This window comes from Rhipicephalus sanguineus, chromosome 5, assembly GCF_013339695.2.
Source record: "Rhipicephalus sanguineus isolate Rsan-2018 chromosome 5, BIME_Rsan_1.4, whole genome shotgun sequence".
Lineage (NCBI taxonomy): Eukaryota > Metazoa > Arthropoda > Arachnida > Ixodida > Ixodidae > Rhipicephalus > Rhipicephalus sanguineus.
Genome location: NC_051180.1, coordinates 193,509,215 through 193,527,584, shown reverse-complemented (window position 1 = coordinate 193,527,584; position 18,370 = coordinate 193,509,215). Strand labels below are relative to the sequence as shown.

The following is an 18,370-nucleotide window of genomic DNA, read 5'->3' as shown; positions in this document are numbered from 1 at the left end:
GGCTATCGCTTTGATTACTGCTGGGCGAAACCACTGAAGATTTCACGGTGTAACCATGATTGCTTCAGGAGCTTCGCTCAAGCTCTTCCTTATTAGATGCGAAGTATCTTATGGCGGAGTTCAATCCGGTGGTGGTGGTGTGCGGCGTGACCACCCTTACTGCGCATACCCTCTCCACTTCCCCTCTCCCCTTTCCACTCTTCCTCTGAAACGCGGGCTAGACATGCCGAAATTCTCTCCTGCGCAACGCCGCGATGAGCACCAGCGCACGCGCGTCCCCTTCTCCTCTCTCTCCTCTCCTACGCTGCCCCCTCTCGCACGCCTGCCGACTGCGTTCCCCGCTCGCCCTGTGAGAATTAACGGCCAGTCTAGAGGGAAGACAAGACGCGCGTAGCGTTCCTCTTCGCGTTCCACGACGCGAGGTCGGTAGCATGCCCAAGGAACGCCAACGGAACGCGATCGTGCACGTGCTCCGGCTTCGCATCGCCTCATGGTCCCCTTTAGCGGGAAATGGTGTACTTTTTCACCCGTGGATATGCTGTGAATTTTTTAAAATTTTTACCGGCGTTACAATCGTTACAATCAACCAGTGTTGTGGGCAGATTTCACGCCAATGTAAGAATACCGAACGCCGATCGAAAAATTCTGATTTAAAAATTTCTACTCACTTTCCAAAGCACCGCTGCAAGGTTGGACACGTCAGACGTTAAGCTTTCTATTGCGGTACAGAACAGAAAAGCGATGAAGGACGGCAGACATTCCCCTTAAGAAAAACCACCTGGATGAAAATATATGCTTTATTGAGTGCATCTTTGTTAAGACCTCAGATCATCTGACGTAGCACATACGGCAGGATGCCTCCGTGATGGAAGTAGGCCAGCTCCACCTCCGTGTCAAAGCGCAGCAGGGCTTCCACACAGCGGCCGTCACTCAGCTGCACGAAACAATATATTTTTAAAATTAAAGAATGCAAGAAGGCATAGAAATGCATACACATTTCTATGCCTTGCGCTGTGCAAAGCCCAGCAAAATCAGGCGCACTATACTCAAGAAGAAAAGCGGATTTTCGCCGTTACGTCACTCTCGGGAATGAGGTGACTTGAGTAGTATTGTTACTCTTCCCACAGTCAACGGGCGCGCGCGAAAGTGCGTCCGCCACAGCGTTGCTCTTTCCTTTCCTGTAGCGAACGGTAAAGTCGTATCGCTGCAAGAAAAGTGCCCATCGTGCAAGCCTGCCGCTCGGCTCCCCTAGGCCTCTAAGCCAAGTTAGTGCCATGTGATCAGTCTCAATAACAAATTGAACTCTATCAATGTAGTAATCGAACTTTTTCTGGGCAAAAATGATTGTCAAACATTCCTTTTCCGTCACGGAATAGTTTTTCTCTGCGGGAGTCAAGGAGCGGCTAGCAAAAGCTACCGGACGCAAGCCACCTTCGTGCTGTAGGAGCAAAGCCGCTCCTAGGCCGAGGGTGCTGGCGTCCGTTTGGATCAAAAACTCCTTACTCAGATCCGCTAGCCTTAATTCAGTGGTTTCCGCGAGCGCTTTAACGAGGTTGCGCAGTGCCTCCTCTTGCTCGAGACCCCATCTCCACCGCTCACTTTTCCTCAACAGAAGTGTCAAGGGGGCTTGCAGTGCGGCGCAGTCTGGGATAAACTGACGACAAAAGTTCACCAGCCCCAGAAAGCGTGTCAGTCCGCCAATGCCTGTCGGTGATGGGTAGTTAAATAATGCCTGAACCTTGTAATCACACGGCAGAAGGCAACCGTTATCCAACGTGAAATCCAATAGCGTTACTCGAGTTTCGGCAATCTGAGTCTTGGCCGGGTTTAGCGTTATTCCCGCCGACCTCAGACGCTCCCGCACGTACCTGAGAAGACGTAAGTGCTCATCAGAGGTTCGTGAGTATACCACGACATCGTCCAGGTAAGCAAGAGCGTAGTGCCACCTTGCAGCACCCAAGACTCGGTCCATCAGGCGCTGGTAAGTCGCAGGCGCACCGACAAGACCGAATGGCATTCGGGTAAACTGGAAAAGGCTCCTGTGACAAGTGAAGGCAGTCTTCTCTCGGTCACGGAGATCTACCTCCACCTGAAAGTATCCTCTGCTAGCATCGAGCGCAGTGAAGTACTTCGCTCCGCCAACGTTGGGCACGATCGAGGGAATGCTAGGAAGCGGATATGCATCCTTGCGTCTTAAGCCTGTTTTACATGACAGCGATTTTGCTCCAAGAGCGGAGCGGCTGCCGTCTCGGGAGCCCCAAAACAGGCTTTCAAGCGAATGCTGGTCGCTGCGATCTTCTTCGCAACAGTTGGAAAAATTCGCTCGCGGCAGAGCGTATGTGATGAGATGTGTGACGCCTGGTCGTGCAAAGTGAAGCTGCCTACCACGTTTTCAGGAGACCCAGGTTCTGCGCACATACAAAAACCAGACTGCACATGAAGTGTATGAGGCTTTCGCGATGAAGTGTAAAGATGCAGCATGTGTTAGCGTGCCCTCGATTATTCTAACAGACAAGGAGTGTTGCTATCTCTGTAACTAGTCGTTCATGACTAAACATTAATGTGCCGCTGGATGCATGCGCAGCTAGAAGCTTTGATATTTTTTCCTCCCCAAGTTTTCCTTTTCAACTGTATATTTGCGCATTTTAACACGAAAGTGTTTTATGCCGGGGTCCACCAAGACTTCAGTGACGTATTTCCGTCACGGAAGTGACGTAGAAAAAGTTACACGATCAGATGGCAAAGAAAAAAAGGTTCCGTCAACGGGCATCGAACCCACGACCGCTCGGTCCGCAACACCAGATGCCGGGCGCGCTATCCACTGCGCCACGGTCACCGACTCCAGCGACCTTACAAACGCGCCTTTTATATCTACACTCTCCCGGTCGGCGGCGTGGTGTTGCCCTCTGGGAGCGGTAAGGTAAAGTAATTCGTCATTACTATTGCCTCCGCAATTAGCACCTTCAACGCGTTACACATCCGTCCCATTCGGCGCGTTTCCAATAGAAGTTCAATTTTGTCAATGCCTTAACACACCGCGAGGTGGCGACATTAGTCCAAGCGTCGTAAAAGCGTCGGCCTCGCTCACAGCGTCACGCTAATCTAAACCAAAAATAGGCAGTTTTAGAATAGCGTACGCAAAGCTTTGCGTTGGCTCTTCGCGCAACTGCGCATGCGTCGTACGCTAACCGCTTGCGGGCTCCCGTTAAGTGACGGAAATAGCGGGCCGCAAACGCTAACGCTAACTTAGCGTACGCTATTCTAAAACTGCCTAATAGCTCTGCGACGCGCGCCTGCCTCACGTGGCTGTAACACCGCGTTCCCCGCTCACGTGCTCGCCCCGAGAGAAATCGCTGCCGGGCTACCGGGGCGGCACGACGCGCTTTGCGTTTCCCTCTAGTCCGGCCGTGGTGTTCAATGACATTTTAACGTGCCGCGGGATGGAGACCAAGTTCTGCGTCCAATATGCGACGCTCTTCTGGCTATCACCCTTCGTTCTCTGATTACGCTTTCACCTTTAACTACTACAGCTACCACAAGGGTTTGTTTAATCATTTAACATGGACGTTAGTCGTCGGGATGGAGATGTACCACCAATCGTCAAAGTGGGTGCATACACGTTAAACGGTGCCATTAGCTGCCAGACATCAATATACATTGTGCAAACTCTCTTATATCAATGTACGGTACACATTCTGTTACTTCTGTAAAGGCACGCTTTACTTTCGTGTTATTCCGATTCCTATGACGGAGGGATCAACCATGTTTTTTAAGGGCGTAGCTCCTCTTAGTCTAACCTTGTCACGTCTCCGTTGTCCGGCGTAAACGGATCTCCCGTATGATGCAATAGATGGCGCTGTCTCATAGAAGTACATACAAACTGCAGTTCAGGGACGATATTCTAGATGGCGCTGTACACAATCTGTGTCGTCATCACCATTTCTCGTCTCGTTTCCTAGATGGCGTTGGTCCAATAGAATTGTGTGGAATATGGCGCTTGTGTGAACCGACACTAGATGGCGCTGGAAGTGCCGCTGCTCTCCGATTGGCTGCTGCGCGGGGAAGCGCGGGGAGCGAGCGCCTCTCATACTCCTGGATCGTCGCCGTACGTGTCGGATCGTTGGCGGAGCATGGACGATGCGCAGCGGCGGGCGCTCGCTTGGCGGCAGGCAGGCGGATCCCGTGACGGTGCGCGCCAAGGACGCCGCTGCGAAACGGGCTCAACGAGAAGCGAATCCCGAGACCATGATTGCTTCAGGAGCTTCGCCCAAGCTCTTCATCATTCACCCGTGGATATGCGGTAATTTTTTTTACAATGAACGAAGCAGTTGGCAGTCAGCGCTAGTCCTGAGTGCATATCCTGCCCGTGTCTACTTCGCGCTGTTTTCGAACTACGGATACACACCAACTGGCTCGCATTCACTCGCATTCAAGTTATCCTGGGAGTAATAGCCAGCGCCACTTGTAGTCAAGGCGGTGGGTGCGGAACACTTTTTTTGCCAGAGATTGTCACGTGGCACGGGATCTTTGCACAATGGGGCAGCTGACCAATAAACCGTCACGTGCGAACTTCAGGCATAAAGTCTGCCAGGGTGGGGCTCTCGCTATGAATGAACGAAAGAAGGGGAATTTTCGAGGGCCTCGTTTCCTTGTTAGACACAACCACATGAATTGAAAAGATTAACTCAATTTAGCATGCGAGGGTTTGTTGCATATCAGCTGCCGCAAAGATCACATGCCACGTGATGCCCTCAAGCAAAAATGAATGTTCCACACTCGTCGTCTGGGCTACGTGACGTGCTCAATTAATAGGGATTACGCACACACACAGATACCCAACGAAGTGAATGGGGAGGCGCCTCCATTCGTAGCTCAATTGGTAGAGCATTAGATGCGTAATTGAAGGGTTGTGGATTCAGATCTCACTGACGGAAAGGGCGACTTTTTGTCCACTTTAATCAATTTCAACTTACGTCGTTATTACTACACTACAGTTAAAGACAACAATTAATGTCTGCTGTGCTTTCCCTGGCCTAATTGTCTGTTTGAATAATTTGGTTGTGTCTAACAAACAAATAAGGCCCTCGAAAAAAAATTCATCTTCTCTCGTTCATTAGGTTTGTAATGAAGGCTCACGGAAGGCAAGTGATTTGTGTGAAACATGTTATGTACCGGTAGTAACTGAATAGAAAGTTGAGTTAGTTGGTACAAATGCAGCCTCAAAGCAGCGTGAAAAGACTAACAAGGTACGACCACAGTGGCGCTCGTCTTGTGTGTTCGTACCTTTTTAGTCTACATCTTTTCGCGTTGCTTTGAGGATGTACTGGTAGTAACAATAAGTACACACATACAACTGCAAACTTAATTCATTTGAAGTAGCACACCACATAATATGTAAATTGTTGTTGGTGGATGTGATTTGTATTTGTGTGAGAGAAATTGGGGTTAATATTGCAGTAATGCTTTCATTTGGGCCAGTTGGTGCAAACTTGTAACTTGATTCATGGCTGCGCTAAAAACACGGACAACAGAAGAGACGTACACAGGACGGGCGCAAACTACCAACTTTATTACAGAACGCCAAAGTAAACCTATATATGCACGAATCTCATCACGTGCTCTCTTTTACGCCCCTTCGCGACTGATTAGCAACACACCCCCCTGGGGCTATCTTTCTTTGAAGCATGGTCATGATATGGTCAAACAATTAACAAGCAAAGAATTAACAGAACCACAAGGCCGATAAAACTAAAAATTGGAAGTAAAAAACCAGGACACTGTGTGTGATTCATACAAAGCCGTCTAAAAATTGCAGCTCTTTTTGGAGCAATGTCAAAGAAGGCATGCTTACGCAATGGTCAGATTTCTTGTTAATAAAATAGGCCTCAACAACTTCCCTTTGCAACTTGTTCCTTGATTTAGACAAAAAAAACAGTGTCTTCGAAACTTGGCATGCACCCGCAACGCCTGCAATGAAAGTCTCGGTGCCCGCCGGTATTTGTGCGTACCGCTAAACTATGCTCTCGCGCCCTCTCATTGAAACAGCGCCCCATCTGTCCAATGTATACACTTCCACAGGTCAAGGGTATTTCGTATACCACACCTGAAGTACATTCAGTGAAGAGTTTGGCGTGGCGTTTGTTGCACACGGAGCGCTTTTCCTTGTGCATCATTGCACATACTTTGGCCAATTTGCATGGGGCGGTAAAAACCGTTTTGACACCAAACCGATTCGCAACTTTCTTTACATTGTGCGATAAACGGTGAACGTAGGGCATTACGTGAACTGGCTGTTTGGCTGCACTGGGCTGCTTTCCTTTTCCTTCTGTTTTCAGATTCTGCAAAATACGTTCACAGCAACTCCAGATAAGCTCAGAAGGATAGCCAGCCTTGCTCATGCGTTCAACTTGATAGGCAAGGCTTTCTCGAACCCTATGTTGGCATGATTTCTCAAGAGCTGAACGGCAGCAGAGCGTCGCAATGCCTCTTTTTGTTAGTTTGGAATGCGCGCTGTTATGTGGCAATAAAGCTTTGCTTGTTCTTGGACTGTACATCCAACAGATGTGACCTCGTTCAAATAATAACCTTAAATCCAGGAATTGTAGGCTACTGTTGACAGGTATTTCATGAGTGAACTTGAGGCCATTGGCGACGATAGAGAACTGCTCTATGATCAAAGAAATATTACTATGAAAAATAGCATCGCTGTAGGCTTGAAAGAAAACAATATAATCATCAACGTACCTAAGTACGCGGCACACGCCAATACGAGACAAAGGGGAAGTAAGTTTACTGTCGACGGACGCAAGGTAAATGTCACTTAGGAGCGGGGCGACTAAGGACCCAATGCATATTCCTTTCTTCTGAATAAAGTACTTATCTGCATGTGTTATAACCGAGGAGTTCAGATAGAAGTCCAAAATTTCTAAGAAATGTTCCGTACTCAAACCGGCTTCATTCTGGAACGCAAGTTCCCCATTGTGGTCGATGCACTCCCTCACCGCACTGTAGAGTTCGTCGTGTGGAATAGAGTAATAAAGTTCCTCGACGTCCACAGAGAAGGCTCTCGTGTCGGGGGGTAGGTCTTCACGCAGAATATTCACGACATCCTTGGAGCTTCGAACAAGGAAAGGATCTTTGATGACAAGGGTGCCCGGAAGCCTCTGCAGGTAGCTCCTAACGAGTCGTTGCCATGTGGCCCTCTCAGAGACGATCGCCCGAAGGGGCCATTCCGGTTTGTGCGTCTTACAGGCAAAAAACACCTCTAAGGTGTTCCGATCTGTCTTTTTGACGTCATTTGCGAGCTTAGCCAGATTATTCTTCAACAGCAGCTTTACCGCGGCTTTCTTCTTCTTGCTCAGTTCAAATTCAATGGGCTTGAAATTCTTGGCTACCGCTGTAGACGCCTTTTCTTTGAATAAATCCAGTGGCATCACTGCAAAACCGCCTTCTTTATCAGACTGAAGAACGGTAAGCCGTTCTGTTTTTAGATACCGAATGATCTTCTTGAAGGGTGGCCTGGAAGGCTGTTGGTCACTTGCATTTCGCAGTAGACAGTCTATGCCATCTCCTATGGCCCGACCCCGATCCTCTTCTTCATCCACTAGACCTCCCATGCGCCTTATCGTGGCGACCAGTTGCGGCCTATTGGTATGTGGTTGATAGCAGCACTTTGGTCCCCTGTTTAGTTCTTTCTTCACGTCGTTTGGAAGTACCGTGCCTCCTAAAACTTTTAGCGTATCTTCTTGGTTGCTTTTGGATTGCCCTTGTGGTTCTGTTAATTCTTTGCTTGTTAATTGTTTGACCATATCATGACCATGCTTCAAAGAAAGATAGCCCCAGGGGGTTGTGTTGCTAATCAGTCGCGAAGGGGCGTAAAAGAGAGCACGTGATGAGATTCGTGCATATATATAGGTTTACTTTGGCGTTCTGTAATAAAGTTGGTAGTTTGCGCCCGTCCTGTGTACGTCTCTTCTGTTGTCCGTGTTTTTAGCGCAGCCATGAATCAAGTTACAAGTTTGCACCAACTGGCCCAAATGAAAGCATTACTGCATCAAATTTCTAGTCCCCTGGGCTCTTTTATGTGTAGCCAAAGTAGACAAGGAGCTGAAGTCACCTGCATGAACTCATCGCCTTGACAACTTGCCATTCAAGGTTTTTATCCCTGTGTTTGAAGAAGCACGTAATGCCACTTCAAGTCCAAGCCCTATTTGGCTGTCCTGGTCCATCATGGGCCCACACAAGAAGGGTTTGCAAGATTATGAAGAGTGAAACTTGGAGACAGAACCGAATTTTCTACGACTGGCTTCAGGTTTTGGTTTTCGACAACGTTGATCCATATCAAGGGGCTCTTCGTTTCGCCAAGCTCAAGAAGACTATTGCAAGTACGACCGAATTTCTTTGGCACAAGGCAAGGGTTTCGTTTCCACAAGGGCAATCCAAAAGCAACCAAGAAGATACGCTAAAAGTTTTAGGAGGCACGGTACTTCCAAACGACGTGAAGAAAGAACTAAACAGGGGCCAAAGTTCTGCTATCAACCACATACCAATAGGCCGCAACTGGTCGCCACGATAAGGCGCATGGGAGGTCTAGTGGATGAAGAAGAGGATCGGGGTCTGGCCATAGGAGATGGCATAGACTGTCTACTGCGAAATGCAAGTGACCAACAGCCTTCCAGGCCACCCTTCAAGAAGATCTAGTCAGGAGAATTGCGAACCATAGACGCGGCCTTAAAGAACAAGACACGCTACGCGTGTTCAGTGTAGCAGCTGACCTCTTAACGAGCAAACGTGGAAGAGTCAGCGACGATAACCTTGAAAAACAAGTCCTATTGAAAGTTAACGTGTAATGCTGTATCACAGAAGTCACAATACTCCAGTCTTCTCTCTACCATGCAAGCCACAGTAGTTCATTGTAGCTCAAGTAAACTTGCGTTATTGTGTTACGGCGATAACACTTGGAAGGAAAGTAACACAAAAGTAATCTATTACATTTCTATAATTGCTGAGTCGCTTTTTTGGGCCTTTAATTGACCACTATAATCAATTATTTTAAAGGAAGTAATTGTAATTGTAATCAGTTATTTTGAAGGAAAAGCAGCGCTAAAAACGGACGAGGGCTAAGGAAGACACAACACAGGCGCTTGTGTCCGCGCCTGTCCTCCTTAGTCCTGGTCCGTTTTTAGCGCCGTTTTTCCTTCACAATGATGAACCACCAACAAGCCCAAGTTTCTCTTCTAGTGTAATCAGTTATTTTCTGTAACCTCTACAAGTCTGACTGGATGACAGGCTTCAGCAGTGTAGCAAATGGCTTCTGGCTGAAGCTGCACTAGCTCAGCCAGAACTTCCAGTGACCGCTGCATTTCCTAACATATTGTATCGGCAATCGAAGTGAGTTGACACTATGACAAGGGTAACCACTTTCATAGCTCCTCCTGTGGATTTGCTCCGATGGTGTTGCGCAGATCGTAGGAGCAGAGTGCTTGAACAGCTGTGCACTCTGGAATCGAGCGACGGTTGTATTGTTGATTGTGCATTGTCCGGTGCCTTCTCTTTCATCATGGCCTCTAAGGTAAATTCTTCAACAACCTTGGGTGCGTTCTGCACCAGTTCTGCAAGAGCTTCACTCCTTGAAACATCCTCAGACGTGGCAGAAAAGTTGGGTCGTTCTTTCCATGACGATTGTGGTGCTCTGCTTCGGGTGCTGCACACAGGCTTCAAGCAGAGACTCGGCCCTTTCCATGCTAATGAAGGTGGCTAGGAAGCTGGTGTATAAGACGTCCCAGAATGAACTTTCCTCTCAAAGTCCTGGCGGAGCCCTACAAGCAAAAGTAGGCATGGCACAACTTGTTGTCGAAGTACCAATTCTTGATGGCAGCAATGTTATTGCAAGCTTCAAGCCAGCTTTTTTAATCCTCAACGGGTGTTGCCCACGGTAGCTCCCTGCACTGCTGCATCAGACTGTTCCAGGCAACGAGTAGGCGTAATTACGGCTATTGTCTTCGTTGTCTTGCTCATCTTACCAGGTCAAGGTCCGTACCACAGGGGGCAGTTCTTGTTGCCAATGGCTATCTCGATGATCTAGGACGGCATTGGTGTCTTCTTCACAGCTTGGGTCAGGTTCAGCACTTGGGGACATCCAGTACTTGAATACCGGAGCACCTCCACTAGGTGTCATGTGATGATGAAGAATGCAACGGGTAAACTGGTAAAGGTAGAACTCATTATTGAGGAAACCTATGTCCACAGGGCAAGAACCACTCACAGTAGAACACGGGCAGTCTTTGAATTTACAAATCATACATTTCAGCATTATCGCAGGTGCTTGGTTCCAGAATGTAGTTAACCATGGACATATCTACTAGCGCTAAAAACACGAAGGACGAGGTAAAGACAGCAGACAGGACGCAGCGCTAAACTTCAACTGATCTTTTACTTCCACAACACACAAGAAATCACAAGCTGCGCAGGAGGCTGCGCCACACTGAAGAAAACAACCAAAAACGCCCCCATAAACGTCACTACATTCTTTTCCTTTCACATGCCCTAAGTTGATGAATCGTGTGATAACTAATCCAACGGTTCTATGCGCAGATTACGGTCCAAGTATGCGCACTCCTTGTTGCTGAGGGCCAGCGATGGTGCGCTTACACACCGATCACCCGCTTTTTTTTATGCAAAAGGCCTCGTAGATCTCTCTGTTTGATTGCCCTCGCAACCGCCTGAGCACACGAGCGCAGTGAAACTGTGCTTTGCACTCGCACCTTCGGCAGTGGTCAGCAAGATGGCCAGCGGCGGCTACGGCACTGACGGATGCCCGGTGCTCAGACGGTCGTTTAAACAACGGCCCGTCTGGCCGATGTAGCACTTTCCGCACGACAGTGGAATCATATATACCACTGCGACTGAGCATTCCACGAAGCGCGTGACATGCTTTTTCCCACAGGCTCGAGCACCCTCCGTAGCATTCACCATACGGCACATCCCAGAAAGTTTTCTCGGTGCAGTGAAAACAACGGAGACGCCGCATTTAAGTGCTGCCTTTTTGAGGCGGTGCGACACCCTGTGCATGTACGGCACCGGTACAGGGCGCACATGCCTTGCCTGCTCACTAGGCCCAGTGGTCGGTCGTGCCTGCTTCACCTCTGAAATGAGGCTTTCCGCTACCGACACTATGGTGCCGTCAGGGAACCCGGCGCTTCTCAGCCTATTGACCTGGTGCATTACACTGCTTGCTACCTGGTGCTCACAGGATTTTTGCAAGGCGGCTCGAAGGCTATTCACGGCTATTCCCCTTTTGACAGTTTTTGAGTGGGCCGAATTGTAGTTCAGGATTGGTTTCTTACTTCGCGGGCAATATGCCCAGCAGAGTGTACGTTCCGTAAAGCTGATGCAGAGATCAAGAAATTGTAAGCACCCATCGACTGGCATCTCATGTGTAAACCTTAGCCCACCACTAGAACATGTTTTAAAAGCATCGAGCACGTCATCCACGACTGCATCCTTAGCGTCCATCTCAAGGCCTTTCATTCATCAGGGACGAAGAATGACATGTTGGGGCTGTTCTTCTCTGCCAAGACACACAAAGAAGGGATGCCATTCAGGTCGATTGTAACAGAAAAGGCTAGCTGGCAGGGTGAGCTTTCGAAGTTCCTTCAAAAGCAACTTAATTTTTTGAGAACTGATGATCCTTTTCTCGCATCTAATTCAAATTCGGTCATCCAGTACATGTCAGAGCATGAACAAACGGGGGAGCGTTTTTTCGCTTTTTCAGTAGACGTAGAAGACCTTTTCTACTCTATTCCGCAGGATCATCTAATGAACGTGGTTAGGGACCGCGTAGAGTAAGTTGGCCCTGTTGCCTTTCAGAACTTTTCGGGAATCTCTATCGACAATTTTCTGGAAATGCTCAGATTTTACCTCTCTTCTACAGTAGTTGATTTTAACGGTGGTGCCTTTGTGCAGAGGGATGGTATATGTATAGGCTCACGCATAGCACCAGTTTTAAGTGATTTGTTTTTATCCGATTTTGACAGGAGAGTGAACGCATGTGTTGACAAAACTTTTGTTGCAAAGATTTTTAGATATGTCGATGATTTCTTAATTTTAATGAAAGGCCTTGAGATGGACGCTAAGGATGCAGTCGTGGATGACGTGCTCGATGCTTTTAAAACATGTTCTAGTGGTGGGCTAAGGTTTACACATGAGATGCCAGTCGATGGGTGCTTACAATTTCTTGATCTCTGCATCAGCTTTACGGAACGTACACTCTGCTGGGCATATTGCCCGCGAAGTAAGAAACCAATCCTGAACTACAATTCGGCCCACTCAAAAACTGTCAAAAGGGGAATAGCCGTGAATAGCCTTCGAGCCGCCTTGCACAAATCCTGTGAGCACCAGGTAGCAAGCAGTGTAATGCACCAGGTCAATAGGCTGACAAGCGCCGGGTTCCCTGACGGCACCATAGTGTCGGTAGCGGAAAGCCTCATTTCAGAGGTGAAGCAGGCACGACCGACCACTGGGCCTAGTGAGCAGGCAAGGCATGTGCGCCCTGTACCGGTGCCGTACATGCACAGGGTGTCGCACCGCCTCAAAAAGGCAGCACTTAAATGCGGCGTCTCCGTTGTTTTCACTGCACCGAGAAAACTTTCTGGGATGTGCCGTATGGTGAATGCTACGGAGGGTGCTCGAGCCTGTGGGAAAAAGCATGTCACGCGCTTCGTGGAATGCTCAGTCGCAGTGGTATATATGATTCCACTGTCGTGCGGAAAGTGCTACATCGGCCAGACGGGCCGTTGTTTAAACGACCGTCTGAGGGAACACCGGGCATCCGTCAGTGCCGTAGCCGCCGCTGGCCATCTTGCTGACCACTGCCGAAGGTGCGAGTGCAAAGCACAGTTTCACTGCGCTCGTGTGCTCAGGCGGTTGCGAGGGCAATCAGACAGAGAGATCTACGAGGCCTTTTGCATAAAAAAAGCGGGTGATCGGTGTGTAAGCGCACCATCGCTGGCCCTCAGCAACAAGGAGTGGGCATACTTGGACCGTAATCTGCGCATAGAACCGTTGGATTAGTTATCACACGATTCATCAACTTAGGGCATGTGAAAGGAAAAGAATGTAGTGACGTTTATGGGGGCGTTTTTGGTTGTTTTCTTCAGTGTGGCGCAGCCTCCTGCGCAGCTTGTGATTTCTTGTGTCTTGTGGAAGTAAAAGATCAGTTGAAGTTTAGCGCTGCGTCCTGTCTGCTGTCTTTACCTCGTCCTTCGTGTTTTTAGCGCTAGTAGATATCCACAGTTAATACGCACCAACTAGCCCAACTCGCTTCTCTAAGTAGTTAACCACTCGCATCTTGCATACAATCTGATGAGAACATTCAAAAACTCTGGAGAAGGTTCCAATATGTTCTGCACTGAGCAATAACACAAGGTAGTGAAACCCTGTCACAATGAAAGTGAAAGGAAGTATGCATGTCAATATGTTGTGGCATGCAAAGAAGAACCAGTCGGTGAGTATACTTTGCATAGAAGGTCAACTTTCACTACAAGGAAGTTCTGATGTAGTGAACTAAATCTTTACAGATTTGTTATACTGAGTGCATGGCTCAACCACAGACTGCATTCACACTCATGCTATGCATCTATGTTGCTACTAGACGGCACATCCAGACAGAAAATGAGTTGCAGAGGTGAAAGTGTTTCTACAATGCCAATTATGACACCAATGTAAACACTTTTTAATTTGACAATGACTGACCTGCAAGGTGACCTTCTGTCCTGGCACAAGGTCCTTGCCCAAGCGGAGGGTGAATCGTTCCCGACCCGTCAGGCCCAGACTCTGGGCGGACTGGCCTGGCAGATACTGGAGAGGCACAATGCCCATGCCCACCAGGTTGCTGCGGTGAATGCGCTCGTAGCTCTCAGCCAGCACCATGCGGATGCCCTGTAAACACAATTGTGTACTTCTACAACAACTCTTCGGCTCCTCCATACTTGTTACAGTTAAACCTCCAAACAACATCACAGATTTTTGTTTTTAGAACAGCGGCAACGCCGGAATAATGCTAGCCTGTTTTTTAAGCAGCTTTTCGGATTCTACCATGCATTGTTCTGCGGTGACGCTGCCTTATCGTCCATGCTGCCTCTTCTGCAACACGAGGATGCTGTCGATTGTGTGCCTTTGGTCTATCCGGTCACACCGCTTGAAGTTGCCCCGGCACGCCGCGCGACTTTAGCGATGGACTCCCACGTGTTTCGCCTGTGATCGACGTCATCTTCTCAAAGCCATTCACCGTTAACATGTGGTCGACAACGTGAACACCGGATGCTGTAAAAAGGCCTTCGCAGCGGCTCCTCGCATCAGTGGGCAGAACAGCGGCCATGCCGGAATGATGCTAAATCGCTGCCTGTTTTCACGCAGGTATGTTATATTCCCCATGCCTATAGCTATTGTCCCGACGACTGCTTCTTATTGCTGCTGTTCTGCCCGGACAGTCTTGTTGCTTGTTGCTCTCGTGTTTTGCACTGTTTCGATAGCCTTCTCTTGAGTGGTGAAGTCGAAGCCCGGTCCTAGAGGTGTGCCTTCAGTTAATACTGCTAAGATAACCGAGGTTAACACACCCGTTGTGAGTAGCACTGGCAATTCATCTAGTTCCCCAACCAACATGGCCAATCTTGCGAAATTACTGGCAGGCCAGAAAAAAAAATTGCAAGCGATATTTCTGATATCAAAGAAACATTTAACTCGTGGTTCGAAGCCCTTGAGACTCGCGTATCTGCACTTGAATCTTCCACAGCTATTACTAATTGTGGTGTGATAAATGACAAGCTTAACTCTGAAATCGCGTCACTTAAAGAATCTGTCACCAAACTCAGTTTAAGGTCAGATGATTTAGAAAACCGTTCATGCCGAAAAAATATTCTCTTACATGGCTTATCGGAAACGCATGATGAAAATACCGACTCTTTGCTGAATGTTGTAACACAGGTGCTATCTGAGCGTCTTCAGATACGATGCCCAGATATTGAGTGATGTCATCACATAGGCAGATCACGTGAAGGGAGACCACGACCAGTCATAACGAAAATCTTTGATTACAGGGAAAAAATGCGCGCCATAAAAACTGTTTCGAAACTGAAGGGGTCTGGTCTGTACATAAATGAACATCTATCCCCACCTTACAAAAGAAACTGTGGGACGCAACTGCCAGTTATCGAGATAATGGATCTAGAGTAAAACTACGGTATGATCATGCCTATATTGATGACCTGCGCTACATATGGGACAATGGTACAGATTCCTTAAAGCGTGATTCTACCGGCGCCACTAAAGAATATCCTTTGCTTCAAAAACTAAAGCAACTTCTCGTTGACTGCCAGGAATTTCTAAATATCTAAGTATTTTGTATCTAAGCGCCAGAAGTATTGTTAACAAACTCGTGCCTTTACTTGCTCTTGTTACGTCGTACTCTCCCCATGTAGTGGCCATAACGGAAACCTGGCTACATGATGCAGTGTTTGATTATGAATTTACCCCGCCTGGTTATGTAGCAGTAAGCAATGACCAATCACATGGTAAAGGTGGTGGCGCAGCGCTACTTATTCGTTCTGACATCAAATTGTTTGTGCTCCACGACACACCTGACATTGAACTAGCTTGGTGTAAACTCTGTTTAAATAAACTGTCAATAATAGTTGGTGTATGCTATCGTGCACCAGGTTCCTCCTCAGAATATTTACAAAGCTTAGCACATTTAGGCAGAAACATGACTTCGGTACCTCCGAATTTGTCTTTATGGGGGACATTAATGCCCCAGGTATTGACTGGGAAACAAAAAGTTGCACTAGGCAAGAAATTTCTATTTGTAGAGAACTCTTATCTACATATTTCACTAACCTCACTCAAATTGCAGTCTCCAACTCGCCATAACGCTCTCCTAGACCTTGTTTTCCTCAGTTCTCATTTAGTTCAAACTGCATTTCAATGCGATGTAGTTGATGGCATTTCTGACCACAAAGCTGTGCACATCCTGTGCACAAAGCTGTGCACAAAGCTGTGCCATCCCATCTATTTAAACAGCAGCCTAGCATTACACAGTTTTATGACTTCGTTCATGCTGATGACGTCTCTGTCACAGATATGCTAGCTTCCAACTGATTCCTTTCAGGCACTTAGTCACGGTCACGTTGACACTTTAGTCAGTGCATTTGAGCATATTGTGAAGTTATGCATTGACCAATTCGTTCCTCTCAAAAGCAAAAAAGAAATCCGCATATTCCATGGATGAATCGCAGCTTGCTGCAAAGTTCATGTCGCGTTCGTCGTCTGCGTCGTTTGAAAAAGACAGGTAATCCAGACGTTATCAGTCGCTTTAACACTGCTGTCATAGATCTGCGTAAAAAATGGAATGTGTAGGAACTTTTATTTCTAACTTGAACTTCCAGCATTATTAAAATCTAACCGTGGCAAATTCTGGTCTTCTATTAACCCCACTAGAACCGATACAGTTTCATTTATATTAGATAGCACGGCAGTTTCAGACCCCATTGAGATAGCTAATGCGTTCAATATCTATTTTCAGTCAGTGTTGACACACGACAATAAGGCTCTCCCTTCGCTCAGAAATTTTTAATCCAGAGCTGTCCGTCGACACTCTGGTGATTAGCACAGATGGTGTCCTAAACTTGATTCTCAAGTTAGATACAAAGAAGTGCACTGCCCCCGATAATATTCCAAATAGCTTTCTGGTGCGATACGCTCTCTGGTGTTCACGTTCTTTGACCATCATTTTTAACAAATCTTTGTCTTCAAATCAGGAAACAGACAACTCCTCTCCAACTAAACACCCATATCACTTACTTCCAATTTCAGAAAGCTGCTCGAACACATCATTCATAAACACGTAACTGAGTTTCTTGAATCGAATAATCTTCTGTCCAGCACACATGGATTTCGTCGCGGCTTCAGCACAATAGCGCAACTAGTGGAATTTTCGCATGATATTATTAGTAATTTATACATTGGTAATCAAATTGATGCATTATTTATAGATTTCTCGAAGGCTTTCGATACCATTTTACAAAGCAAGCTTCTAGGTAAACTAGAGGTACAGTAAAAGCTCCTTAATTCGACATTCTCTAATTCCGAAAATTGGATAATAATTAGGACGTGTTCTCTGGTCCCGGCAAGCATGTGTACGGTTTAATGGCATCAAACTCTAGTTAATTCGGTCCCATCTGGCCGCAACCTGGTTAATTCGGACGAAGCTCGGAACGCGCCGAGCTCCGCAAATATGCGATGCAAAGGAGCGAAAACGGCACTCGCGGACGGCCGAAACGGCCGCTGGCTTTCAGAATGGCATGGTCGTCTTTTACAATCGCATTGCTATACGTAATAAGGAATGGGTTCAGAGCATGTTTTGGATGAAGGCTTGAGGTTCTTGAGCCACGTTCACATTGTGAAGGAATTCGCAAATGACGAAAAATGCGGCTTTTGCACTGCTCTTATGCAAAATAACTAATGAATTTGCGTACTCCTCAAGAAAATGAAAGTGAAATGATGTAATAGACATTTATTTATTCTTTTTTTGATACATTCGGTAATTTGGCATTCGGTTAATTCAGAGGGTTTTTCCAGCGCCGTGAAATCAGAATTAATGAGCTTTTACTGTAGTTTTAAATAATCCGTAATTTATTGACTGGATAGCAAGCTTTTTAAACTCACGCTCTCAATTCCTCTAATTCAATTCCAAATCATCCTCAGCAGTAAAAGTTACATCTGGTGTCACACAGGGCTCCGTTCTGGGCCCCGTTATTTTTTATTTTTATAAATGACCTTCCCAGCAATATTAGGTCCCAAGTTCGTCTCTACGCCGACGACTGTGTACTTTGCCAGGTAATTCTCCTTATGATCACGTCATACTTCAGGATTCTTTCGCGCAGTTTTGTTCTTGGTTCTCGGATTGGCAGATGTGCATAAACTTTCAAAAAACCGTAGTTTTGTCTTTCACGAACAGCCATTCTCCATCGCAATATGCGTACTCCTTCAAAAACATCACAGTTCCCCGAGCACAGACATACAAATACCTTGGTGTTATGTTCACAAACATCGTGCAATGCTCACATCACATACATTACATTACATCTAAAACATTAAAAAAATTAGGTTACTTAAGACGTACGTCATCTACATCTCCAAAATCCACCAAATTACTAATGTACAAGACACTGATTCGCCCTATATAAGAGTACCCTTCGTGGGTGCGGAATCCATACTAAGTGTGTGACGTGAATAAAGATGAATCTGTTCAAAAGAAAACTGTTCGCTTCATTTTTCATCGCTATGACCATGATTTTTCGCCCTCATCTGCAATGAA

General features: G+C 47.0%; 1 protein-coding gene across 3 annotated transcripts in view; it reads right to left on the bottom strand.

Annotated features, from left to right (window-relative positions):
• Positions 1–777: 777 nt before the first annotated feature.
• The window catches only part of LOC119394543 (cytoplasmic aconitate hydratase), a 486,597-nt gene continuing 469,004 nt past the window's right edge, over positions 778–18,370 (bottom strand). For all 3 annotated transcript variants that reach the window (XM_037661865.2, XM_037661864.2, XM_037661866.2), the window contains 2 exons: positions 13,753–13,938; positions 778–934 (listed from right to left, as the gene is read on the bottom strand). In XM_037661865.2, the coding sequence (XP_037517793.1) occupies positions 824–934; positions 13,753–13,938 (297 nt within the window). In that variant the 3' untranslated portion in view covers positions 778–823. The remainder of the gene's footprint in view (positions 935–13,752; positions 13,939–18,370) is intronic.